This window comes from Berghia stephanieae, chromosome 6 (genome assembly GCF_034508935.2).
Source record: "Berghia stephanieae isolate SIO BIC M18660-M18661 chromosome 6, UCSD_Bste_1.3, whole genome shotgun sequence".
Classification (NCBI taxonomy): Eukaryota; Metazoa; Mollusca; class Gastropoda; order Nudibranchia; family Aeolidiidae; genus Berghia; species Berghia stephanieae.
The window spans coordinates 28,986,582-29,014,081 of record NC_088365.1 but is presented as its reverse complement, the minus strand read 5'-3'; the positions used below and the strand labels follow the sequence as shown (position 1 = coordinate 29,014,081).

The window sequence follows — 27,500 nt, the reverse complement described above, 5'->3', positions numbered from 1 at the left end:
TAGATAGATAGATAGATAGATAGATAGATAGATAGATAGATAGATAGATAGATAGACCGATAGATAGATAGATAGATAGATAGACAGACAGACAGACAGACAGATAGATAGATAGATAGATAGATACATAGATAGATAGATAGATAGATAGATAGATAGATAGATAGATAGATAGATAGATAAGTAAGTAGATAGACAGAGAGAGGTAGGGTAGATGTGCTATTTATTAACTAATACCTTTCTCAATTTTTGTTGTCAACACTCTTGGTTTACTTTTTGTGTTTGTCTTGTAAGGGCTTTACGGCCCTTGAGACACATTTATCTTATTTCAGCGCCAGTAAACAGGAATAAAATGAGAACAGTCCAAAAGAAATCTAGATTTACAATTAAAAGCACACGAGAAAAAGCAAGAAAAAAGGGGACTAGTTCAAATGGGAAACATGTGGATTCCAAGAGCAAACTATCGTTGTAGGTAGGCTACTTAGTTTGAGATCACTTATAAGTCTCATCCAGATAAGCACATGATTCCACCAAGAGGAATATATTCAATTACAAATGATGATATAGAAAAGCATTTAACAATACATAGAAGAGCGATTTGATTTACAATGAAAGATATCTCACAAAACTATAGTTATAGCTGTCTTTGTCTTGGAAGTGTGTATGTAACCAATCCTTTGGAGGACATATAATGAATAGGTTACATAGTGAATCATAAGGTGCCATAAATATTTTCGTAGCAGGGTAGGCAGATTCTTATGTTTACGGGACGTAAAAGAGCAAAGATGGATGATCTTTATTGAGGACCAGAATATATTTAGACTAGAAAATCAGATGCCATCACTCTTAAATCAGAAGTCAATTACACAATGTATGTATCCAGTACTCCGGAGGACTGGTTTTATACTTCCAATGAAATTGGAACCAGTTTTTTTGAGATCACACTTTTGTTCCCTATTAATGCATTGACATATTATATACAGTACGTAGACAGCAGATGATGACGATTTGCAGATCAAAATGAAATATGAGCAAACTTTGTCAAATTTTTGGCTGTTTGGATTAGCGCAATATAGATTATAATAAGTTGAATGGAATATCAGGCTTGAAAAGTACTTTTAAAACTCACGTCAGTTATGGATTCCAAACAGGATCAGATGTAACTTGTAAAGTGAGAAAATTCGAGGAACAATGAAGTGTTAGGAAAAGAGCTAAAATCAGTAAGAAAATGTGTATGAGGATGTTTTAGACCACTTGATTTTTCTAAGTTTTTTGGGGGTTTTTTGCACACATACGCCACTGATCAGAAACTAAATATGGAAATTGTTTTATTTACTTAGCTCATTAAGGCACTTATCTCTTTTCTTTCATTGAATTTAAGAATGATTTGTCTTGGCCCACAGACTGGCATGTCTGATGACCAAAGCATTTATTAATGCCTTGTTTCAACATTGTTGTAATCCTACAATATTTCGCGTGGGTTTGAGAGCATTTCCATTACAACAATGACCCATAACAATTTGGGTTATAAAACCTGCAAATAAGTCAACGTCGGTTTTTTTGGGGTTTTTTTTTTTTTTTTTGGTATTGTCCAGACCATTATTTACATTCGATAAATGTATGCAAGCGACGCAGCAGTTTGAGCTGTGAGGTGTTGCAAAATCCGATGGATAAAATATTTCGTGTTTCCAACATTCCCAACCACCTGCAATGATGGGGTAATCGATGATTTCCTTGAGATTTTCAATAGAGTAAAGGTCAAGGTTGCCAGTATAATGTTGAACTGCCTTTCTTTGTCAATAAATTTTTCACAACTTCGAGCCTGTAGTAATCCATCATGCATGAAAATAGAGCACGATGAATATATATATATATATCTATATATATATATATATATATATATATATATATATATATATATATATATATATATATATATATGACCTACCGTGTAGATGGTATTTTAGTATTATGTCGGAATTAACTGAAGGAAGAAAACCCAGTTTAGTTTACGTCTAAATTGTCAGATTTATGATATTTGAGTTCTAGAAAAAGAAAGTCACTCGTCTTGATAAAATGTAGTTTAGCTCAAATTTTTTAGAAAGTTAATCTTAAAAATTGATTTTAAGCATCGAGCTTGTCTTGACATAATACTGTTTTTACACGATTGGTCACATGTGATATTCCAATTGTTCTTGCAAAAGTTCCACATGTCTTGATCCATTTATAGTGGTCCTTTTAGCCATGAAAACAGAGTTTCGCCGCAGTACCAGACGTTGACACAGTGTCCAAATCATCGGACTGGGTGGTTCTAGTCTTGATGTCCGTGCTCTAGTCATTCATTCATTCTCCTATCTTCTTTAATGTCAACGAATGGGGTATAAGTGTGGTCCTCATTTACAAAAACAATACTAGATATTATCGCTGTTGTGTTTCTGTTATATTTACTATTATCATTATTATCATCATCATCATCATCATCATCATCATCATCATCATCATCATCATCATCATTATTATTATTATTATTATTATTATTATTATTATTATTGGTCGTGGTGGTGGTGGTGGTATTACAGTTGTTGTATTTTTGTGGTTATTAATGGTATAATTTTATTCTTTGGTTCCATTTACCTTCTTTTCTCACTTTCATGTATGTTGTCATCAAATTGTATGAATTATTGGCGAAAGCCTAAGATTAAATAAAGTTTTGAAACTTTTTTTGAAACCTGACACCGGGATGGCCGTAGAGGAGACATGGGAGATGACTTTGCAGTAGGGCCAGATCCATCCAGATCTGTCCTCAGCTTTCATCATATGTGTTGGGCTGTCCATATTTGTCCACTACTTCATATTATACATCCAGTACGTTGCTTGCCGTCTTCTCTATGGTGAGAATTTGTTAGTAAAAGCATTTTCCAGGAACTGAATTTTGTACCCACCCACGACGAGACTCCAACCCGGACCTCAAAATTAAAAGCCAAGTCATACCACTAGACTAAGACTACAAAGTCATGAGGAAAAAAAATCATGTATTGACTATAAATTGATAAGAATATTACATTGTATTTTGTGAATTGTTTTATTCAATGTTTCTTCAATCCAAAGTAAAGAAATAAAAAAGGCAAATGTCATGTTGAAATTATAATTTATTTGTTTAAAAAATGGTACATTTTTATAGGACAAAGTAATGGTATTTCTTTATTAGAGTTTTTTTTTTTTACAAACATACAAAAAATAATACATGAAGATATGGTATAAAATAGTAGCGCCCCCCCCCCCCCCTCCCTTTCCCCTCTCGCTTTCTCTACCCAGCCTCTTACCTCAAGATGTTCCATGATTAAAATGCTAAAAGTGTGATTCATGATAAAATAATAGCATAGCCTTAACTTACAGCCTGATAAAAAGGTTTAAGAAATATGTCATAAGACAAGATCAATCGCCATAAGTAAGTTTGAAGTGATTTGTCGTTAGTAGTGCTCAAGACAATTGGTAGAACTTTTGAATATATATCTACACATTACTGCTTACTTTCTTTTGGTAGTAATTGCCTTGTACTATGGCGTAATTTTTGGCTAGTGTCAGTAACCTTTGTTAACTTATAGCCTGACACAGGGACAAAACACGATGAATGAAACACGAATTTGTCTTTAGTGTTTCATTCATCGTGGATTTTTTACAAAGGGGAAACCCGAAACATCAACATTATACGACTTCGTTAATTAAATTGACGAATCCATTCCACTTGACTACTGTTATTTAATTCTTCGAGCTTCGGGCAGCAACGCAACATTTGGATTATAGAGAGGAATGAATTTAGAGTTTCTTCAAGTGCAAAAAAACAAACAAACAAACAAAAAAAACAACGAAGACTTTTTATTATTTCTGAATGAGAATAACTTTCTTTTCACTTTTTGGCATCTCCTGCAGATTATACAGATTTTTTTTTGTTTTGCTTTTGACATACCAAAAATCTGTATAAACGGCAGATCTTCAGCTGGTGCACCGACATTAAATCAAATCGAGGCTATAACTCACCCATTTATTCTATCTACATCCACACGGCCACATTTGCCTTTTATCTGGAAAACTGTCGTCTTTTTTGTTCAACATCTCAGAAATTGTCTAATTTCACATTCGCTTTTATCATTTGCAATGAACATTAAAATCATATGTAAAAAGCAATTAACAAAGATGATCATAACAGCTTCGAAAAAGGACAAAATGCCAAACCTCGGCCGTACCAAATATTTTTCTGCTGTCTGTCTGGATTTTAAATGATGTATTAATGTCTTTATTGTTTTTGCTATTAGCTGAAGAAGGGTTTTGAGCACGAAATGATCTGTATTTGGTATGTTGTTCTTTTTTGAAGCTGTTAAAATCATTTTTGATCATTACTTTTTACAGTTCACAGCTTCTAGTTTAGTATCACTTTGACTTGCATTAAAATCACCTGAAGTTTTATAATATTCAAAAATATGTAATATTATGGCGCCATAAAATGTCCTAGTGTATGGCACTTTTTACACATAACCCCATTTGACTCAGTGTGACTGATTAAGTATCTGGCTTTAGGTGGTTACGAATATTGTAAGATAGACAATACACCGTGCCTAGCGGGCGCCACATACGGATGAAATGGAAGATTAGTTTTATACGTTTAGCGAATGGAATTTAAAACATGTTAAAACGTTACATAATATAATATTTTTAAAAAACGTCGTGAAGAGCACCGAGAAAGGTGAACCAATGGTAACGAGATAGAATAGTGCATCTGTCTATTTACAAAATGTTAAACCTAATTCACCCATAACATTCATGATTTCCCCACCCCTTCCGCTACTGTGGCATAACACCCACTATTATGCGTTATAAAACTACCCAAGCATTGTTCAATAATACTTTCTTCAATCACAATGTAAAATTTAATTCTTTTTTATTTTTTTAATTTTATTTTTTTTTTTTTTTTTTTTTTTTTTTTTTTTTTTTTTTTTTTTTTTTTTTTTTTTACAAAAATCACAGCGCATCAATTCAAATGACGTCACCTCCGGTTATCAGACTCCATTTCAAAGCCTTCATTAACCTGTGCAGAGATTTCTAAACGTATGTTATTTTGACTTGGTGCGCCATTTTCAATCCTTCCTGTTGACTCCCTCTTCCGGTAGGTACCATGTCCCGGTTCGGAATTTGGGTGTTTCGATTCATTTCCGAATTTGTCAGCGAGATAGATTCGCAGAGTGAATAAGGAAAAGAAAAATAAATGTCCCAAAGGTATAAACAACAGAAATCCAGATATGATGGTGAAGGCCGTGGGATAAACCTCGTCCCATTCTAAAGGCCGGAATGTGACGTCAGATCCGCCTATGGCTGTTCCGTCTGCTCGATAGTAAATGAGGTTGAACAAGAAGTAGATGGCAATAAAAATGGTTGGGTGGATGAAATGGAAAACTCTTACGGGAATCTCCGTTACCATCGTGTTGGCGACGACGAATATGGTGTTGATGATGTTAAATACGACGATGTCAGCGTGGATTGTATCTGAAATGGAAAGGGAGTGGGATAGAGAACAGATTCCAGATTTTACACCTACATAAAAAGTATACATAGCCATTGAAATTGCAAACGATTCAGTAAAAAGCTTCGATGCAAATGTGTATCTTGAAGCACAAAGATATAGATAGCAATAATCCAATGGAGTGGAAGCTTCGATTTAATTAACGAAGACGGATAATGTGGACGATTCGGGTTTCACCTATTTCAACAAAGCACGATAAATAAAACGCTCTCATTCGTCTTCAGGGTTCATTCATCCTGCTTTGTTGACAAAGGGGGAACCCGGGACCTCCTTTTTATCAGTTTTCGTGAATTGAATGGAAGCTTCCGTTCCATTTGACTATTGCAATCTTTCCTTAAGCTTCAAGATGAAGTTAAGATATTTTTCTAACTCCTCTGTCAACCAGGAGGTGATTAAGTTGCTTGTTCTGTTGGATCTGGCGGAAAGTACTTTTCCATAGACTAGCGTCCTATTCAAAGAGTAGTATGCAATTGCTTCTGTCGCTATGGAAACCGGGATAAACTCCGGCTCCATGGGCCATATGGCTATGAAGGATTATCTATACGTTCTTACTAAATGCTTGGAGAATCACCAAGAATATCTCATTGTATTGCGAAACCTTACCTCCGTCCTTGTGTTGTGATGCCCAAAACGCTATGGTGGTCAATAGGTTGGTGCAGTTGACAGCCTCAAACAGAGACCATTGCAGTTTGGTAGGAAATGGAGTTGACGCTAATGAAAGGAGAAGACAAAAAGTAAAGTTGTTTGAAATATGAATGTATAATTTATCAACTAATTAATTAGCTAATTCATTGATTTATCATGTTTAATTCAGGTCTGTTCATCCTCAGAGGAAATGTTTGTTTCTTAAGGGAATCTCGAGAAAAGAACAAAATACTTCAAGTATCAGCCGCTGTGCAGCGCGCACATTTACTAATGGGGGGGGGGGGGGGACTAAGTTTCTTGCTCAAAGAAAAGATAAGATGCTGGGGGCTCGAATCCGACTCTCCCGAGTTGAAGTGCAATGCCTTGTCCGCTCGGACATCTTACAACCCCAACCTCTCTCTCTCTCTCTCTCTCTCTCTCTCTCTCTCTCTCTCTCTCTCTCTCTCTCACACACACACACACACACACACACATACACACATACGCGCACGCACGCACAAACACATACACACACAAACACACATACACAGAATTAACAAATAAATTATCGATCAACCAACCAATCAATCAATGAGCAGAAAAGCACTGACATGGACAGCGAGGCGGAGTGGGCATGATCTTTGCTTCGTAATCCGGAGGTATCAGTTCCAACCCGCCGCACTCTGTTCTCTAGAGCAAGTAACCTAACTTTAAATCATTTTGTGGAACTGCACTACAGCCTGGTGGTTTTCAGCCTCCCCTTAGTTGAAAACAATTACTACCCGAATAGAATATAAAATGAAAGTCTGCTAGATCGATGTGTAATGAAAGACATGAAGGGAATCATCAGGAGATGAAGTTGGGGGTGGATAGGACATATTATGAGAAGGGAAAATGGAAACATCAGCAAACTGTCCTACACTGGACAACAGAAGGAAAGAGAAGAGGAAGGCTCCGTGCAACTTGGAGGAGAACAGTGGAGACAAGGGAGGGAGAAACGAGAGTGGGGGGGGGGGGGGAGGAGGAGACATGAGCTCTCTGAAGATAATGGTCACGGACAGAGGTGGCTCAAATGCCAACAGATGGACAGTAAAAGGATCACATTGTGGTACTGCACTACGGCTGACGCCTGGGTTAGTTCATAGGCGCTAAAGAAAAAAACATCCCCATGAGGACAATGAAGGGTTGTTGGGGTTTTTTTTAAAAATCAGATTTATTCATTTGTTAATAGTCATGTTAGTAAACGTTTTGTCATGATATTGCATAGGGAACAAAAAGTGATAATGACATGAGATCACAATGCATTTCTTTAAAGGGTTGAAACGAAATGATTAGAAGTGGGGCTCGAATCCGAAACATCTCAGGGAACAGTGTGATGCCTTCCGTGAAGTCCCAGGTTTGAGAATTTTTGGCAAGATGAGAATCATTTAAATCCATCGATATTTGAAGGGCATGTGTTTGTTTGTTTTTCAGAACATGGCAGCGTGGTCATTTAATATTACAGACAGACTTACGTGTCTTGATTCCTTCAACAAGAGTGAATTCCCCTTGAAACAAGATGTCGGCTTTATCTTCTATTGTCGGATTTTCCGTTTGCTCTGGAAAAGAAAAAAGAAATAAGGAGAAGAGGAATATTTTAAAAGTTGGAATAAAATGTGAATTATTGTCTCAAAATAGTAACATATCGAATTTAAGTACTGAATTCTTTATATATTGATGCTGTGCGTAAAGCTATTCTACTCACAGCATCCGCCAGCCGGATATACGTACCGACACACAAAATTAAATTGTGTTTAACATTGAACGGTCATAGTCTGATTGATAGAATTTAAAGAGAACTACTCATAAAGATGGCTGGCTAAAGACAATAACAAAGAGCTGAGTTACGTCAATTTCGTTCCTTCTATACCTTAATTAAACCTAAGATCTCTCAGTGTCAAGAGGCGCATACGGCCTGGACAGTTTTCTTCCATTTCATTAGATCCTTGGCCACATCCCTGGCCCCCTTGCCAGGAGTGCCATCCAATTTCATACCCCCTCCATTTCCACCACTCTGCGACCTGTTATTGTTATTCACATCTCTTTCCCTCTGGAGTACATCCTAATAGGCTACCACTTCAGAATTGTTAATATCCCTTATCCTCAAAACATACACAATCCAATTCCACCTCTTGACCCTCCCCTCGGATGCTCATGTTCGTCATGAGCCTGATATAGATAGTATGCGCTTGGCTAAGGAGCTCACAACATTGCCATCCAGAAGTAAAACGGTCCAAGACACAAAACTATGTGTAACCTTAAACGTTTATAGTCTGGTTAATACAGTTTAGTGAGAATTACTCATAAACGTGGATGGCAAAAAAAAAATCAAAAAAAAAAAACAAACAAACAAAAAACAATAACAAAGGCCTGAGTGACGTCATCTTCATTCTCTCTATTATGTGTAACCCTTTAACCGGTTAACTGCCATATTCTGGAAAAAACAAATATCGAAAAATTTGGCCATAAAACTCGTCCTTCAAATATTGGTCAATTTAAATGACCCTCATCTTGGCAAACATTCTCAGACCTGGGACATCGTGAAGTCCATATTTAAAGGACGAGATTTTTGGCCACATTTTTCAAAGGCTATTTATTTTTTCAGAGTACGGCAGTTATCTCGTAAACGGCAGGATTATTTTGAGGAAGTTGACTTTCTAAGAGCTAACCCACACCGGATACTGACTCCGACGATCCGGCACTGCCGTCTTCCGGATAAAGACGTCGGGAACGGACAAAATACTAAGAATAAAGAGAAGAGCCGCTAGACTTACACATACCAAGCTCGAATGAGAAAAAAAAAACGGCATAGAACGTCGGGTGCTTGGTATGGGTAGGTCAAGGGGATCTTCTCTTTATTCTTTGTATTTTGTCCGTTCTCGACGTCTTTATCCGGAAGACGGCAGAGGACGGCAAGTGCCGGGTCGTCGGAGTCAGTATCCGGTGTGTGTTTGCCCTAAACCTGCTAAGTCCTATTTTCCATCATTCAGAGAAAAAAGTTGTGTATTTTTTTCCTCATCTATTTAGTCACTTAGAAAGGAAAATACTTGTCTTGTTTGCCCATAGAACAAAACCCTGAGTGTTTTGAAACTTCTAATTTTCTCTACAGGTTCTAATGTATCCAATATATTCCTTTTCGCGTTCTCTATCTCTCTTGAACAAAGCAAGATTTTAAAGTCACTTTCTCACATATAACAATAAATTACGTCTTCAACCATCTTATTGTTGACCAAGGGAGCAGAGAAAGTGTCTTGGACTTCATTGAAGCCATAGTCTTCATAAACTCAATGCCTGATACCGAAAAAAAAATCATGCGACTATACGAGGCCGGCGATGACTATCAAACGAAAGTGAACATTTGATGGTATTAAATAACGCAATCGGATTGTTTTATCATTGAGCACTGCCGGAGATATTAGAAATGAATTTCTTTTTGTGGTCCCCGCCTTGTGTTGTGACGTAACTTTAAGGAAACATGGTCCTGCTCTAGGTGCACCTATAGGCAGGTCTGATAACCGAACGCAATAATTATGGGCCTGTTTTAACATTGTTGTAATGGACAATATTTTGCATTGGTTTGAGAGTATGTTCATATCAACAATGAGACCATAACAATTTGGGTTATCAGACCTGCAAATAAGTAGTATACGTCGGACCTGTTTCTTTGTGAGTTTGGTTGCTTTTATGCTTATAACGGTTCTTTTAACATTCTGAGATCATTTATCTGTTATATCCAGCATGTAAAGACTGAATTCGTTGTTTCACCATTCCTTATCAAGTTGAAAACAGTACGATTTGCAGTTATAACATTATATGATGATTAATGTTCCATATAATTTTAGAGATTTAGTCACGCTATTAAAATATGGTTAAATAGGCCTGTAAAAATGTATACAGTACTCACTCGGCTGAAAGAAAGTTTGAATGCGGATCACTTGTTTACACAAACTGGTTTAATGAGGGCTTGGATGAGAAGACGCCCAGGTTGAGGCAGTGCGTACCAAGAACTAACGTACTCTGACATAAAACCTTTTAGTATATTTGTTGTTTTTTTTTTTAGATTTTGGCCTTTAAAAATGGTAACTCCAAAAACCCATCGATTAAAATAATTACATTCAACTTGTCATAAAGTTTCAAAGCTAAGATTTCAAAGAATTTCAGATAATTTCAGCCTCGGGTTTATTAATTAAAACGTTTTGAAAAGAGTCAACTCATTTTAATCGATTTGTATTTTAAGTAAACGTTTTCTGGCCAAATTTGATCCAATTTGATCCGCTTAAATCTGGTAGAATGTCGGAATGAACTGGACGATGAAAATGGAGTTTAACCCGTTAACTGCCGTGATCTGGAAAGTAGGAGTCCTTCAGAGCCAGAGTTTATCCTGGTTTCTATGGCGTGAAACGAACAATAGCAATTGTTTGCTACCCTTCGGATAGAACACTACAGTGGGACACTAGTCTAACGAAAAGTGCTTTCCGCCAGATCTAACAGACCCAGTTACCCAATCACTGCTGAGTGGACAGGGGGGCAGAAAAAAATATCTCGACTGCACCCGGGATCGATCTCGGTCCCTTTGCGTGTGAAGCGAGTGCTATACCAACTGAGCTATCGGGATCCCCAATCTGGAAAGACACGTATTTAAATATTAATTTGTCCACTTAACTCGTCCTTCAATTATCGATTGATTTAAATGACCCCCATCTTGGAAAAAAAATCAAACTTGGAACCTCGCGAACTCCGAGGTTTGAGAGATTTTACCAAGAAGAGGGTCATTTAAATCGATCGATATTTAAAGGACGAGTTTTCTGGCCACATTTTTAAATACGAGTTTTTCCAGAGTATGACAGTTACTGGTTACTGTCGAAATGATCAGAATAACTAAATTTGCCTTTTTTTTTAATCTATGAAACAAAATCTATTGTGATCAATGAAGACATCTATTTTAACTCAAATTTTCTGTACGGATTTTTGGTCTTGTGTTTAATGACACTCGCCTTTGGTAGTAAACGTATAATAGATGATCGCCTGTTCCTAATATTATAGCCAAAGTCCAAAGTATGCAACGGAATACCAAAATATCCGCATTGTTATAAAATATTTATAAAGCCGTAATTTTTTTAGAAAAAAAAATTTAATGTATTTTGTCACCTTTAAAGGGCAATAACTCTTGGTTTCCAACAATTTTTCAACTTGGAGCCACCTATTTTCGAAATCCTCATAAAATTCTGCACTTTGTGTGAAAATTTCATGCTGGTTCACGATTTGCACATTTTTTCCACTAAGCCAACGGACTAATAGCCTTTATTGCGGGTTCTCCACTAGTTGAAAGAAAAAATGAGTTAAGACGAAGACAGAGTAGCAGCAGGCCATGAAATATGATATTATTATTATCCACCTTATATCAGGCGTTGGTTGGTGGTTGATGCCGCTCGCTGTCGTACTATGAATTAAAACATTTAAATTTTGGGTAGAAAACATGTCCTTTACATATCTATCGATTTATATTATCCTCATATTGCCAACAACAACAACAAAAAACAACTCTCAAACCTGGGTCTTCCTTGGAAATCCCAGGTTTGAGAGTTTTTGATGAGATGTGTGTCATTTTACCCGATTGATATTTGAAGAACCAGTTCCTGGCCAATATGTTTATAATGTGTTGTTTTGGCGATTTTTTTTTCTGTTTTTTTTTTCTGAGTACGGCAACTCAGTGCTTCTCCCCGTGTCTATTTACGTGTGCATAACAAACAAATTAAGGAATGTATGACAATGAAATAAAGGGGTGGGAATGTTTGTATTTACACCGGGTTGGTTCGTCTAGATGAATAGTCCACCTGGATAAGCATTATCGCCGGCCTTTTGGCTTGATTCTTATCTTGATTTTATTTCAATTTATCTTTTTTTTTCTTATTATTATTTTTGTCTTTCTTTCCTTTCCTTTTCTTTTTTTTTAAAATTAAGTTGTTGGTTGTAGTTTTTCATGTGGGTTTTTTTTTCTTTTTATTTATTATATTTATTTAGGGTTTTCTTTATTGCACTCAACGTCTGAAAACGGTCTTTTGCCGGAGTAGAGAAGATGCTGAAAATTGAATCTACAATAATTTTTAAAATGTGAAGCTTGGGTGAAATTTTAACTCTGTATTATTGACGATGACAATGTGTGTAGTTTGTTGAATTACAAAAGTCGCGAAGTCCCAGATTTGAGAATTTTTTTTCTAAAATGAGGATCGTTTAAATCGGTCGATATTTTGAAGGACAAGTTTTATGGCCAAATTTTTTAATACGAATATTTTCCAGGGTACGGCAATTAGCTGGTTTAGAAACTATCTACATATTATTAATCTTTACCCTCCATTAAACAAACAAAAACTAAATTTATCTATACATACTTGTTTCTCAGTTTTACCTTTAAATTTATTTTTAGCACATAAATCACGCCCGTGTTTGGATCAATGTGGAATGGATGAGAAGAAGGGGGAAAAGATAGGGGTGATTTTCTGAGAAAGGAGAAGGGAAACGTCGGCAAACTTGCCAAACACCGGACACCAGCAGGAAAGAGAAGAAGAGGAAGGCCTGGGGTAACTTGGCAGTAGATGGAGAGATGAGAGAGTGCTGGGGGGGGGGGGGGGGAGAGCTGGAGCTCCCTGAAGCTTGATGGCCACGGTCAGAGGAAAATGGAGGTCCTTCGTTGGTGTCCTACGCGTCAACATGTACATTGGGCAATAAGTGAATAAGTAAAATCACGCCCAAGGTAGAAATGTTTTAAGCGATGAGTCGAACTGTTATCTTTACAGATTCCACGCTTCAAAACAAACAAGAAAAAGAAAAGAAAAGAAAGTTATCCTTCCCATCCATTAAAGGCCAATGGAGCCGGAATTTATCCTGGTATGTATTCTGCAGCGTTAAATTGACGGTAACAATTGCTTGCTACCCTTTGGATAGGACACTTAATTGTCTATCACAAAATCCTTTTTTTTTAAATCAGATATAACAGACCTAATTACCCAATCACTGTCCATTTGCTCATGAAGAGAGAGAGTGTGTGAGTGAGTGAGTGAGAGAGAGAGAGAGAGAGAGAGAGAGAGAGAGAGAGAGAGAGAGAGATGCACGCATTGACTTCTTCTAGAAGACTATGTCTGAACCAAATTATAAGTTATTAGGAACCCTTCCAAGCAGTCGCCCCCAAGTGACATACATCCACACTTCAATGCTCTCATTTAACCCTAGTCCCCACAGACAACTTTTCTTTTTCATTTTAATCTTTTATACATTTTATAGCCACTTTGCCACATGTTTCCTTCCTCCTAAATACAAAGGCAATTAGTTTAATTGTTGTGTTAAGGGCGGTACGGCATCTTCACTTTGAGAGAATAACGCTTAAGAAATTACTCGTTATTTGAATCAAATACCGCTGTAAATTGTAAAGAAATCTTTGTTTGTTTTGCGGTTCAAGCATCGTGTGCTGACGGAACGCCCGTCGAATTGTAATAACACTTGGAGCGGCTTTACAAAGCATTTCGGGGTAGAGAGCAAACACTCACTTCTGGCCTACTCAAATTTACCAAAAAAAATGTTTTTGAAGAATTCATTTTGGCTAAATAACTGTAACGTCAAATTTCCGTTGATTGGAATGACCCTAAAACTGGTCAGTGTTCCAACGAATTCTCAAGTTTCAAATTTAAACTTTTCCACAAGTCGAGGGTCATTTTTATAATATAGACATTTGATATGAAGTAGAAAGTTTCTAGCCAAAATGAAAAAAAAAGATGTTTTGTCAGAAAACGGTAACTTTTTTATTTTTATTTGAGTAAGTAATTGCTATGGTAAGTAAATAATGTCAAAAGAATGGAAGTGTTCATTTCCGGGTTAAAGGTCCTTTGTTGATACCGTTTCTGAAATTTGGAATGCTTGAAGCTAAGAGTGTGAAGCGTAAAAAAGAGGTTATATCTGAAGGAGGGAGAGAATGGATGAAGAAGAGGAGGAGGGGGAGGAGGAGGAGAAGAAGAAGAAGAAGAAGAAGAAGAAGAAGAAGAAGAAGAAGAAGAAGAAGAAGAAGAAGAAGAAGAGGAGGAGGAGGAGGAGACGGAGGAGGAGGAGTAAAAAGATGGGAGGAGGAGGAGGAAGAAGAAAATAAGGAGGAAGAAGAAGAGGAGGAGGAAAAAGATGAGGAGAATGAAGAGGAGGAGGAAAAAGATGAGGAGATTTAAGAGGAGGAGGAAGAAAAGGAGGAGGAATTTGAAACGTTTTTATTTAGTTATTGTTACAGTTTCATAATTTCGAGCATTCCCTAATATGAGGTAATGTGAAACTTTTGATTACAATATTAATATGGCATAAACAACGCATCCCTAAATTACACTTTTTTCAAATGTCACGTTGAAAACTGATACCGTGTAAACTCGATTGATTTATCATAGGCCTTCAATTCCCTAATAATTGTTGCAAATAAACCACAAAACATGTCTTAGCATTACGATATTATAAAGTCTCTATGCACTAGAGCCTAAATTTGATTTATAAAAAATCATATTATCAAAAATCGCCTTTCATTGTTGCGAAATTAATAGCGAAGTCTGTTTAAATTTCTCAATTCACTGCATGCCATGCTGGGGTCTAAATTATACTCCTTGAAGTTTGATAACAATTGTTAACTTCATATCACGCAAAACTAATTGAGGCTGTTTTCCTGTGCTTGACTGCACTCGAATGGTAATTAAATTAACGCTTGGTTCCAAAAGACCTTTTCTACGTAGACTGCATTGGAATCGCTCGTGCTTGAATCAGATAATAATATAGATGACGAAGTGGAAAGTCTATTGAAAGAAAATTCTATAAAATTTACCCCTTTACGTCGAGCCTCAATTTATTTCAAATCACAATAATTTCTAGCATAAATCTCTGAGTATAATCAATAGCATTTCATGCAGGAACAAGCTGAATACCCGGTCTTCGACCGGAGGCCAAGCATTTATGAAATGGTTGGTAAATCTTGATCACGAAAATGTATCTAACATAACAGAAGGTAAATTATCATCATGAAAATATTGGTATTTATCGATTCCAAGTTTTAGTCGAATGTGTGAATCCTTTCTACCATAAAACGATCTAATTCTGTTGTAGACGTCTAGATCAAAAGAGACGAAAACAGGTCTGTGTTTCTAGATAGAGTTTCTTTTAGTTTTGTTTTGTTTTTGTTTGTTTGTTTGTTTGTTTGTTTTTGTTTTTTGTTGGGGGTGTGGTTGTCTTTTTATTTATCTTTTTTGTTTTAAAGATTAAAAAAGGCTAAGACTAAATATAATAGGTCCTAAACACACTTCTCTACGTAGAGAACGCGTCTTGTAACATTTGACCGCTGTCTATTCAGTGGTTTGATAGCCTATTCAAACAACGCAATTTTCATGTGATATGTCCAATATTATTTCCTTTATATTTGATGACCAGAAGGGCGTGAAACTTTAATTTGTTCGTAAAAGTATGGCTGTCACAAGCACATGCAAAGCAACTCTCCTCAACCATGTTGGGATGTGTCTAACTACTCAATATTTTCCTTCATTTCCTTTCAATCATATATAAATTATGCCCTCCAACTCTAAACGGTTAATATTAATTTATCATCAGAAGAGCTAAATTGTAGCCTATCGTCCCAAAACGGTATGATGTCGGGATTAACCTTAGCTTTAAAAAGTGAATAAATACAATGGACATAAAATGCTGAGAAATACGAATTTTAAGTTTGTTGTATTGTAAGAAATTCTATTCATTCTCCACTTTCACGAATAAAAGTAACCCCTTAGTTACATGTTTGTGGCAATCCATTAAATAACCCCTTAGTTAAATGTTTGTGGCAATCCATTAAATAACCCCTTAGTTCCATATTTGTGGCAATCCATTCCATGTCCATCGCCTAATTAATTCATCCAGACATTATACCGCTTTGAGGCGGTGGATCACGGTTTGTTTTGATGCTTATGAATGCAGCTGCTTTTCGACCATCTTGGTGGAAAATAAGACAAGATGGTCGTATCGAGTTGATTGCATAAAATCGAATATCCTGATTCCCCTTGTTTTTATTACTTAAGCGACGGCAATACCGGGTGTGGTATTACAATTTTGGACTAAGTAATAATAATAATACACTGCTCCTTTGTTGCTTACTTGTGTGTAGCATATAATAAGTTAAATGGTGAAGGAGGGAATCCCAATAGCTCAGAGGTAAGGAACTCAACTTCACAAACAAAAGGATCGAAATCGATCACATGTGTACTCAATATTTTTTTTTATCTGTCCACTACCCCTCAACGTATTCGGCCCACCTAGCAGTTATTGGGTAGCTGAGTCTATTAGATCTGACGGAAAGTATTTTGAAATCGACTAGCATAATCTTATCCAAACCCTAGCAAGCAATTACAACCGTCTATTTAGAGCTACGAAATGAAAGTGGATGTTTGGGCAAGTTGGGGGTGTTTTAGACATCGATAATTAATTGAAAATTTTCTGACCACAATGAACATAGAATGTTTTATGTGGTACAACAGTATAGATAGTATGCGCTTGGCTAAGAAGTTCATAACATTGCCATCCGGAAGTATAACGGGCCAACACACACAACTGTGTGTAATCATGAACTTTCATAGCCTGGATAAAACCGTTTAGTGAGAATTACTCATAAACGTGGATGGCAAAAACAATAACAAAGACCAGAGTGACGTCAACTTCATACTTACAACTGTGCTACAGGACAAACATAATTGTTTTAATTTTGGCCAGAAAACTTTTTCTGAACACATCAATCAACAAATCGTCATTTTAATACAATTATTCATGAGGTGTTGAAGTTTTCCATTAGAAGAAAAAGGTGTTTTGGATGTCTCCTTTTAAAGATTACCAGGTTTGATATTTTTTGCCAAAATGAGGATCATTTAAATCGATCGATGTTTGAAGGACGTGGACTCTGGTCAAATTTTTTAACGTGTTTTCGCCCGAGTACAGCAGTTCACTAGTTAATATGTCTATTAATTACGAATGGAGTAAAAGTTTTATGATGCAACACAAAAATAAATCGTGTTTTACATCGAACTGTAGTGTGCGCGTACCATTCTTCTTAGTGTTTACTTTCACTTCAGCAGATCATAGACTTTTTGTTTACGATACATACACGAGTTAGAAAGAAATTGAAATGAAAGAAAGAAATGAATACAAATTGCACACCATTACGTTCTTCTTTCCCGTCATCGGAGCAACCCTTTCGTGAAAGGGCTTCCAATTTTTACAGCTACCAGAACACAATAGATTCGTTTGAATGTCAATATTTACAGTGATAAATTTGTGCAAACACCACTCGTGATTATTATATTTACTAGAACTTTCGCTTCGTAGAATTAGCCATTCTCTTCTCCTTACATTGAAAGCTTTGTTATTATGAAAGGCTAAAAATTTGACTTCAGAAGTATTGATAATTCCCTTTTGTATGCGATATAGGCATTTCCCACCCAGCCCCAACCTCTCTCTCTCTCTCTCTCTCTCTCTCTCTCTCTCTCTCTCTCTCTCTCCCCCTCCCCCCCCCCCCCCCCCCCCCACACACACACACACACACACACACACACGATCACAGAAACACACGTAAAATTCATAAAGAGCAACAGATGTCTGCGACGGCACAATAGAACAGATGGAAACAATGACGAATGGGACCTGTCACATCAAAGTCGCATCATGTCTGGGGGGGGGGGGGGGGGGGGGGGGTACCCGGTGCTTAAAGTTCTACTTTTACCTCAATGTATGAAAATTCGTGTTACAAGAAATGCCTGCCTCGATGACAATTGAGCTTTGATACAGCGCAATATCCACTAAATGTGCTCAAAGCGCTTTACAAGGGGTCCCTGGTCAACAGCAACATTTAACATGTAGGACGGATATGACGCCTGTTAGGCGATATAACAATTTTTCGGACAAAGGCAACGCTGTTAACGGCCAGGTACTCATGTTACACTTGAGTACGGTGAGAGAATGTGAGTAAAAAGCCTTTTCCAAGGAATCAACTATGCGCCGAGCGCGAGGCTCGAACCCAGAACCTTCCGATCCGAAAGAGTCATACCACTAGACCACATAGCCGCACAATGACTTTGATTTCTTAATCTTCTTCATCTAGCTTTTCCCCGACACAATACCGGATTGGCGTGGTACATATTTTTGTGAACGATATCGGTAAATATAGGTGTCAGTGCATGACATAATCGGTCGGAAGGTGAACATTTTGGATTTTCAAATAATTTTTTTTTCATTTTCAGAAAGAATATGCTCCCAAGAGCATTTTAATCTTTATTTGAAGTGAATCGGGTGATTTTTCATGAAGTTATAGTCAGCAACTTTTCTCAGATTTCATATTTTTTCAACTTGACTAGCTGTAAAAATATTAAGAAGTGAAATTAAGCTTAGATATTTCCCAAAGATGAACAAAAAGGGTTGATTTAATCATTTATGACAAGAACTCATTATTCTAAAAATTGACCTTCTAACTAAACTTGGCAGTATCTCAGTTCAAACCTTTCACCATCTGGTTATGTCATTCACTGTGTTACATATTGGCACAAGAGCCGAAAGACAGAGTCTACCATTTCTTTTTAAAATCGTATTATAACATTTTATTCTTATAGCTTTTTTAAAAAATTAAAAAGAATACAAAATGGTAGAATTGAATGGAATAGGCTAACTAACCCACACCGGAGAATGACTCCAACGACCCGGCACCCGGAAAAAGACGTCGTCGGGCAGGGACAAAATATTAAGAAAAAAGAGAAGAGCCGAGGCCGGTGTGGGTTAGCCCTTAGAGGGCACATACACGCTCAGTTTTCATCCAGGGACGATCGAGGGACAGGCACGGCTGAAGCAAATCGTAGTGAAAACCCAGTGTGTGTGGCCAAATACCTGGGCGACGAGCGGAGGGACGGCCGGTCGCATAACACAATAAATTGTTTGTTTACGCACATCATCAATCCGTCAGATTTCACTTATTATATGACCGGTATTTTAATAGGAACAAAGAAAATAGGTGGTATTATATTATAATCTGAAATAAAGGCTGTATAGAAGTGCCAGAAGATAACGAGAAAACCAAAACAACCACAGCGTTTGTGATGTGAATAATTCGAACTAAGGACCATGTAACGACACCCTCGGTCTGGGCCACGTGTCAAAAGACTTTATCGCAGATTTACATTACTATCCGTCTTTCTCGGCTTCTTGGTCGAACAGTATTGAATAGCAGTGTATGTCCATGAAACAGGAGGTCTGAGATTCAATTCGTGACAAGGAAATAGTTTTTCTCCTATTCTTTCTAATGTCTGCTTAATAGGATTAAATAGTCGTAACGTCACTTCCTACCTAATGACGCATGGTAACTTAGCAACACTGGCTCTAAACTATCGGAACAATGGCGGACGCCCGTATGAAATATTTCTCCGGCGAGCATAAAGGGTATCCAGAGGAAAAAAATCCCATAAATTTGATCATGTTTTGACTTTTACACCTTCTGATCACAAGGCATATTCAAAGTTCTAGCCAGCATGAAAAATAAAAAGTAATGATTTTCTTTGTTTAGAACCAAGATGGCCGCCGTTGCCAGGCGGCGTGACATCAGACTATTGAATCGTAGTGTGTGTTGTATCATTGACAACTGTTCAAAAAGATAGAACAAAGATGACGTCACTCATGACTTTGTTATTGTTTTTTGCCATCCATGTTTCTGAGTAAATTTCACTAAACTGTATTAACCAGACTATCAACGTTCAAGGTTATACGGTTTTGTTCCTTAGTCCGTTATACTTCCGGATGGCAATGTTGTGAGTTTCTTAGCCAAGCGCATACTCCCTATAGATAGAATGAAGTTGACGTCACTCGGGTCTTTGGTATTATTTCTTGCCTTCCGCGTTTATGAGTAATTCTCACTAAACTTGCATTATCCAGACTATAAAAATTAATGGTTACACAGAGTTTTATGTGTTGGTCCGTGAGTATAACGGACCAACACAAGAAACTGTGTGTAACCTTGAACGTTTATAGTCTAGTTCATACAGTTCAGTGAGAATTACTCATAAACATGGATGGCAAAAAACATAACAAAGACCTGAGTGACGCCAACTTTGTTTGTTTACTTTTCAAATCATATTTTAAAAACTATCATTACTTACCCGTGTTATTACTGTCAGAATCACGTGACCTCCTCCGTACAGCAGTGATTACCAACACAAAATCAAGCAGGCAGAAGAAGGTTGTGAGAAGAAACGTCCAGTTTGAGGCGTAAACAAACCACTTCACGCCATCTTTGTCATCAGGAGCTGTATTCTGTGTTCTCACGCCACTAACGATAAGCCACGTGATGTGCCAAACACACCAAAACAATCTCCATAGAGGATATGCCCAAGACGGAAGCTTCCACTGGATAGGAAGGAAAAAATAAGAAGAAAATAAAATAATAAATAAATAGATAAATACATATCAAATTAGTGTCTCAAGAAATTCCTTTGTAGACCGAGTAAATACTATTTTAATACATTATACTGAGATACAGCTACAAAGCTCTACTTTTCAAAAATGAAAATAGTTCAAAACATAATAAACCCTGCTGATGGAGAAAAAAAAAGAAACACAATGAAGCGCATTGAGCATGGTTAATACCGAGAAATGAGATCTCTAAAAGGAAATATTTATTTTCCAAAAGTAATTCCTTCACAAATTGTTTTCTTATCCCCCCCCCCCCCCGCCCCCCCGCCCCATTCAAACGATTTCAATAAAATTCAATTAGATCATATCAGCAGCGATTCCTACATTATGAAGTGATGAGCAATCAATATCAGTGATTGGTGATGAGCGATCGATCAAGAAGGTCACCCAGTGTATTGCAATCAACCATTCAAGCTACAATGGGTAACTACATAATATATTATTCTATACCACACTGCACTGACAAAACACCTTTTTATGCAATTTGGACATAAAATGGTGACCGCATTTCATGATCGATGAAAACACCTGACCTGCAGTACTGCCGGACGGACTCTGAAAAAAAAAAACACGCGAGAACAAAACCAAAACAAAACAAAAAAAGCTCTCAAAACAGTTTTGAGAATTAGAGAGTTGTTGTTCTTTTCCTTCTTTTGTTTTATTTTGCGTTTTGGGTTTGTTTGTTTTTTATTGTTTGTTTGTTTTTTTTTTGTTGTTGTTTGTTTGTTTGTTTCGTTTTATTCTTTCTTTGTTTTTTTTTTTTTCCCTTTTTTTTTCTTTTGTATTCAAATATGAAGGTTATTTTAAGGAGTTAGTTTTCTGGCCAAAATTGTAATTACTTGTTTTGTTTTGTTTTTGTTTTGTTTTGCTTTTTTTTGGGGGGGGGGGGGTTGTTGTTGTTTTGTTGTTTTTTTCAGTGCAAGACAGAGTAGTCCTTCAAAGCATTAGTTCAATAGAGCCGGAGTCTGTCCCGGTTTCCATACCGTGAAACGGACAACAGCAATATCTTGCTACCCTTTGGATAGGACGTTGGTCTATCTCAGAGTAGTTTCCGCCAGATCTTAAAGACTCAGTTCCCTTATCACTGCTGTGCGGACATGGAGGAGGGGGATAGAAGGTGGTCAGAAAAATATCTCGACTTCGGGATCGTTCCCTTTGTATGTCAAGAGAGCGCTCTATCAACTGAGCTATCGTGACCCTCAAATGACTGAATCATAACTTTTGAAACATGATCAAACCGGGGACTATTTGTGATCCATCGTCTCTGACGAATTCTAAGTTTGTTGAAATGTGAAGAAATTGTATTTATTCTCCACCTTTGGATATTGCTTTTAAAAAAGTGTCTCTATGGGGGATTCCGATAGCTCAGTTGGTAGAGCACTCGCTTCACACAAAATGGCCGAGATCGATCCCGGGTGCAGTCGAAATTTTTTTTTTCTTCTGACCTCATTGTCATTGAGGAATGGAAAAGGAATAAACCAACAGGAGGAGAACTTATTGAAGGTCCCTGTAAAAGTCTCCCAGGTCTACAGGATCAACCAAGAAAATACTGGGTAGCTGCAAATAGACTACGGTCAAAACATACGAGAACAGCTGCCAACATGCACAAATGGGGGCTCCAAGAATCACCAACATGCCCAAAGTGCAACCAAGCACCACAAGATGCAAACCACCTCGTACTAGATTGCCCAGAGACAAAACTTGAAGGGGGATTTGAAACCATCAACAAATGTAATGATGACTTCAGAACCTGGATTGATACCTTGAACATAGAAGTGTAGCCGAACGATACTACTACTACTACTATTGTCCACCCAGCAGTGAATGGGTTACTGGGTCTGTTAGATCTGATCTAGCGTCCTATCATAAGGTTAGCAAGCAATTTTACGATATAGAAACCGGGATACACTCCAGGACCATGGACCCAATGGCTCTGAGGGAATACCTTTTTTTTATTGTATCTCTGACGTATTCTCTCTTCTTTGAAGTCTTTAAAGGGAGGGGGTCGTAAAATCAATCTATGACATAATATTATGTAAGCAAACGTTTTCTGACCAAAATGTTTTTTAAAAAAGCTGTTTGTCAAGGCACAGAGGTGCTGACTTTAATTACAGCTTGCATTATTGATATCGAGTTATTGATATGTCGAAAATAACTAAAGTGGTCGTCAATTTTATTTTCATTAACCACGGACAGGCGGACTCCAGTTTTACTCTCACCTGTCATAATAATAGTAAAAAAATAAAGATTTTAACTCTCTCCGTACCTGCCCTTTTCAAGATTTTCCCCGAAACTGCTCATCCAACTAAAACAAAAATATATTTTTTATCAGCCAGACACAATGGCAGTAAGTTCTTGAGATAAATAATTTCTTTAGCAAAGCATGCTCTACAAAACACTGTTCTTTTTCTTTTAAATTGTATGATGCACAATAAAAGTTGTGATAAGAAAAATGTTGGTTGTATCGTAACAAATGTGACGATTTTCCTATGGTTGGTAAAGAGAAGGTTAAACCAAAAAATGAGCTTTTATAGAACGTAATATTAACCAAAATTGCTCAAAGCATTTGACAAGGGGTCCCTAGGTAACAGCAACACTTTACATGCCGGGCGAGACATGCCGCTATTACAATTGCTTTGTTTTTGTTTTTTCGACAGGGATAATACGATTACCAGCCAGGATACTCATTTTACACCTGAGTACGGTGAGAAAATGAGAGTAGAGAGCCTTTTCCCTCTATATTATATATATATATATATATATATATATATATATATATATGAGAGAGAGAGAGAGAGAATATATATATATATATATATATATATATATATATATATATATATATAGAGAGAGAGAGAGAGAGAGAGAGAGAGAGAGAGAGAGCGGGGGGTGGAGAGGGAGAGAGAGAAGGGGGTGGAGAGAGAGAGAGAGAGAGAGAGAGAGAGAGAGAGAGGAGAGAGAGGGGGGAGAGGGAGAGAGGGAGGAGAGAGAGAGAGAGAGAGAGAGAGAGAGAGAGAGAGAGAGAGAGAGAGAGAGAGAGAGACTACATTGACATATAAAAGTGTCAACTTTGCCATACTTAAAAGTCTAATCTATAAATGGATCAATGGAAGGTTATAATATGATTATGTTATTCCTAAGGCAGAATTCATCTCCTAGCAATATTAATGTGTCACCGAGTGCGATTTTAACACTTTCTGGTTTATTGCTTGGGTTCCTGAAATCACAAAGCTGTGTTATTATATATTTATATCGAAACGATAACATCTTTCAAATCATGACACGAACCGTTGGTCGATTTCGTTAATGAAAAGATAATATCATAACGATCGTGTGACGTTTTGGAAATAAAATGTGGAAAATTAGATGACAGTGGATAAGGGTTAGAGTGAGAAGGAGAAGAAATAGGAGAAGAGGAGGAAGAGGAAGAGGAGTAAAGTAGTCTAGTAGCAGTAGTAGTAGTAGTAGTAGTAGTAGTAGTAGTAGTAGTAGTAGTAGTAGTAGTAGTAGTAGTAGTAGTAGTAGTAGGAGGAGGAGGAGGAGAAGGAGGAGGAGGAGGAGGAGGAGGAGGAGGAGGAGGGGAGATGATGATGATGATGATGATTATGATGGCATTCGACATAGAAGTCGGAACAGAAGCACGAGAAGAAGAAGAAGAAGAAGAAGAAGAAGAAGAAGAAGAAGAAGAAGAAGAAGAAGAAGAAGAAGAAGAAGAAGAAGAAGAAGAAGAAGAAGAAGAAGAAGAAGAAGAAGAAGAAGAAGAAGAAGAAGAAGGAAGAGAAATGAAGAAGAAGAGAAGAGAAGATTGAAGATGAATGATGCATAGACAGAAGCACGAGAAGAAGAAGAAGAAGAAGAAGAAGAAGAAGAAGAAGAAGAAGAAGAAGAAGAAGAAGAAGAAGAAGAAGAAGAAGAAGAAGAAGAAGAAGAAGAAGAAGAAGAAGATTGTGTGAAAGATAATGAGAATGTGACTCGAGGGAGAAATTGAAGTGTGTTATTTATCTGTGCACTATTACACGAACTTGCCTCGTCTTATCAAATACCAATTTCTTATTTATGTAATAAAAAATTTGGTCTGACAATTAACCCAGCACTCTCCTGGTTCGAATCGGTGAAGCATGGCGTTGTAAAGTTATTGATGTACGAGATAAAAAATAATTGCTTTGCTCGCTAGACCCTCTGGCATGCGAAATGTACCCGATCACCCTTGTCAAAGTTGTAGATCTGTGAATAGAAAATAGAAAGAGAGAGAAGGGAGAAGAGAGAGAGAAGAGAGAGAGAAGAGAGAGAGAAGAGAGAGAAGAGAAAAGAGAAGAGAGAGAGAGAGAGAGAGAAGAAGAGGAGAGGAAGGAGAGAAGAAGAAGAAGAAGAAGAAGAAGAAGAAGAAGAAGAAGAAGAAGAAGAAGAAGAAGAAGAAGAAGAAGAAGAAGAAGAAGAAGAAGAGAAGAAGAAGAAGAGAAGAAGAAGAAGAAGAGAAGAAGAAGAAGAAGAAGAAGAGAAGAAGAAGAAGAAGAAGAAGAAGAAGAAGAAGAAGAAGAAGAAGAAGAAGAAGTAAGAGAGAAAAGAAAAAGGAAGAAGAAGAAGATGAAAAGAAAAGAAGAGAAGAAGAAGAAGAGAAGAAGAAGAAGAAGAAGAAGAAGAAGAAGAAGAAGAAGAAGAAGAAGAAGAAGAAGAAGAAGAAGAAGTTTTAAATTATATATCTCGATGGATTTTTTAAGAGAAAATTAGATAGGACAAGGAGTACGTATTTGCAAGTCTGAAAGCCGAACGCAATTATGGGTTTGATTTATCATTGTTGTAATGGAGATTATGTTGCGTTGGTTTGAGAATAATTCCTTTACAACAACGACCCCATATTAATTTGAGCTATCAGATCTGCAAATAAGAATACAATTAGGAATAGGATGTGGAAAAACGGATTCTAAAAATCGAGTAGGGCGTGTGAGATATTTGATCCGAGTCATGTCAGCAAGAGTGAAAAGGAATATGATGTGACAAATTAAATAGAAAATACCAATGTGAACAAAAGCAGTCCACGTGAAACAAAACTTTTATTTTATACAGAACAGGTCGCCCTTTTTGTGACTTAGTAACTGGTTCTAAACTATCGGAACAATGGCGAACGCCGTTATGAAATACTTCTCCGACGAGCATAAAAGTGTATCCAGGGGAGAAAAACATTATAAATCTGATCATGTTTTGACTTTTATACATTCTGATCACAGGGTATGTGAAAAAAATCTAGCCAGCATGAAGAATAAAAAGTACCGATTTTCTTTGTTTAGAACAAGCTGCTCGTCGCTGGGCGGACGTGCATCAGACTATTGCTCAGAATTGCCAGGTATTCATTGTTTTTGGAGGCAGCGAAATTCTGGAGACGCGAAACTTCTGAAGTGGCAATAGGGTTTTAATAGCAGGCGATGTGTATCTTGGTCAGGTCGAGTCAAGTCGGTAAACTACATCCTCCCGCTTATGTTAACAATAATATGAAATACAATACTCTTCAACAGTCGTAACGTCACTTCCTTCCTAATGACGCATGGTAACTTAGTAACACTGGCTCTAAACTATCGGAACAATGGCGGACGCCGTATGAAATATTTCTCCGGCGAGCATAAAAGCGTATCCAGAGGGGAAAAAAACACATAAATTTGATCATGTTTTGACTTTTACACATTCTGATCACAAGGTATATGAAAAGTTCTAGCCAGCATGAAAAATAAAAAGTAATGATTTTCTTTGTTTAGAACCAAGATGGCCGCCGTTGCCGGGCGGCGTGACATCAGACTATTGAATCGTATTGAAATTTGGCATGGTTTTTCGCGGCTTTCTATATATATTCAGATGTGAGTTCTTCTCACTAAATTCTTATAGATAGTATGCGCTTGGCTAAGAAGCTCAAAACATTGCCATCCGGAAGTATAACGGATCAACACACAAAACTGTGTTTAACCTTAAACGTTTAGAGTCTGGTTAATACAGTTTAATGAGAATTACTCATTAACTCGGATGGCAAAAAGCATTAACAAAGATCTGAGTGACGTCAAATTCATTCTATTTATAAACTGTTTGTGTATTTGTACGATTGATATAGGGAAGGAAATGGTGCGTATTTTGTTTAAACACATACCATCAATACACAAATGCCATGTTCACCGACTTGACATTGAACACCCACATATGGAAGGAGCCCATAATTTCCATATCTCCATTCTTTTAGTTTCCGTTGTTATACGATAATGTGTTTTAAAAAGCTGTATAAAAAGGACAATCGGCAGTGACCGGAGATTTGTAATCACTCATTCGATTACTACAGATTCTGTTCCACATCTTTTGACTTAATCACATACCATACTCTCAGGCTATGTCGTGGTATGACACTCGCTTTCGGATGGGAAGGTCTTTGGAAAAGACTCTTTGCTCAAATTATCTCACCGTACTCAGGTGTAAAATGAGTACTTGGCCGTTAACAACGTTGTTTCTGTCGGAAAACTTGTAATATCGCTTTACAGGTGGCATGTCTCGTTCTATTTTGAGCAAGTTTAGTGGATATTGCTCTATATAAAAGCTCAAATTATTTTATTTTACTGTGATCAATCACTTCAGAAGGGCATTATCTTGTGATCGATGTTGCGATTAATCTGTAGCTTATTCAAACGAATTTTATAAAATTATAATGAAAGTAAATGGATTTAGTTAAGTGGGTGAGGGGTTTTGTGTTTTTGTTTTGTTTTTTATTTGTTTTGTTTTTTGTGGGGAGTTT

General features: G+C 37.1%; 1 protein-coding gene across 5 annotated transcripts in view; it reads right to left on the bottom strand.

Annotated features, from left to right (window-relative positions):
* Positions 1–4,929: 4,929 nt before the first annotated feature.
* The window catches only part of LOC144974795 (protein rolling stone-like), a 46,225-nt gene continuing 23,654 nt past the window's right edge, over positions 4,930–27,500 (bottom strand). For all 5 annotated transcript variants that reach the window (XM_078918064.1, XM_078918065.1, XM_078918066.1 and 2 more), the window contains exons 4-7: positions 20,425–20,671; positions 7,714–7,797; positions 6,179–6,286; positions 4,930–5,538 (exon numbers count right to left, since the gene is read on the bottom strand). In XM_078918064.1, the coding sequence (XP_078774190.1) occupies positions 5,042–5,538; positions 6,179–6,286; positions 7,714–7,797; positions 20,425–20,671 (936 nt within the window). In that variant the 3' untranslated portion in view covers positions 4,930–5,041. The remainder of the gene's footprint in view (positions 5,539–6,178; positions 6,287–7,713; positions 7,798–20,424; positions 20,672–27,500) is intronic.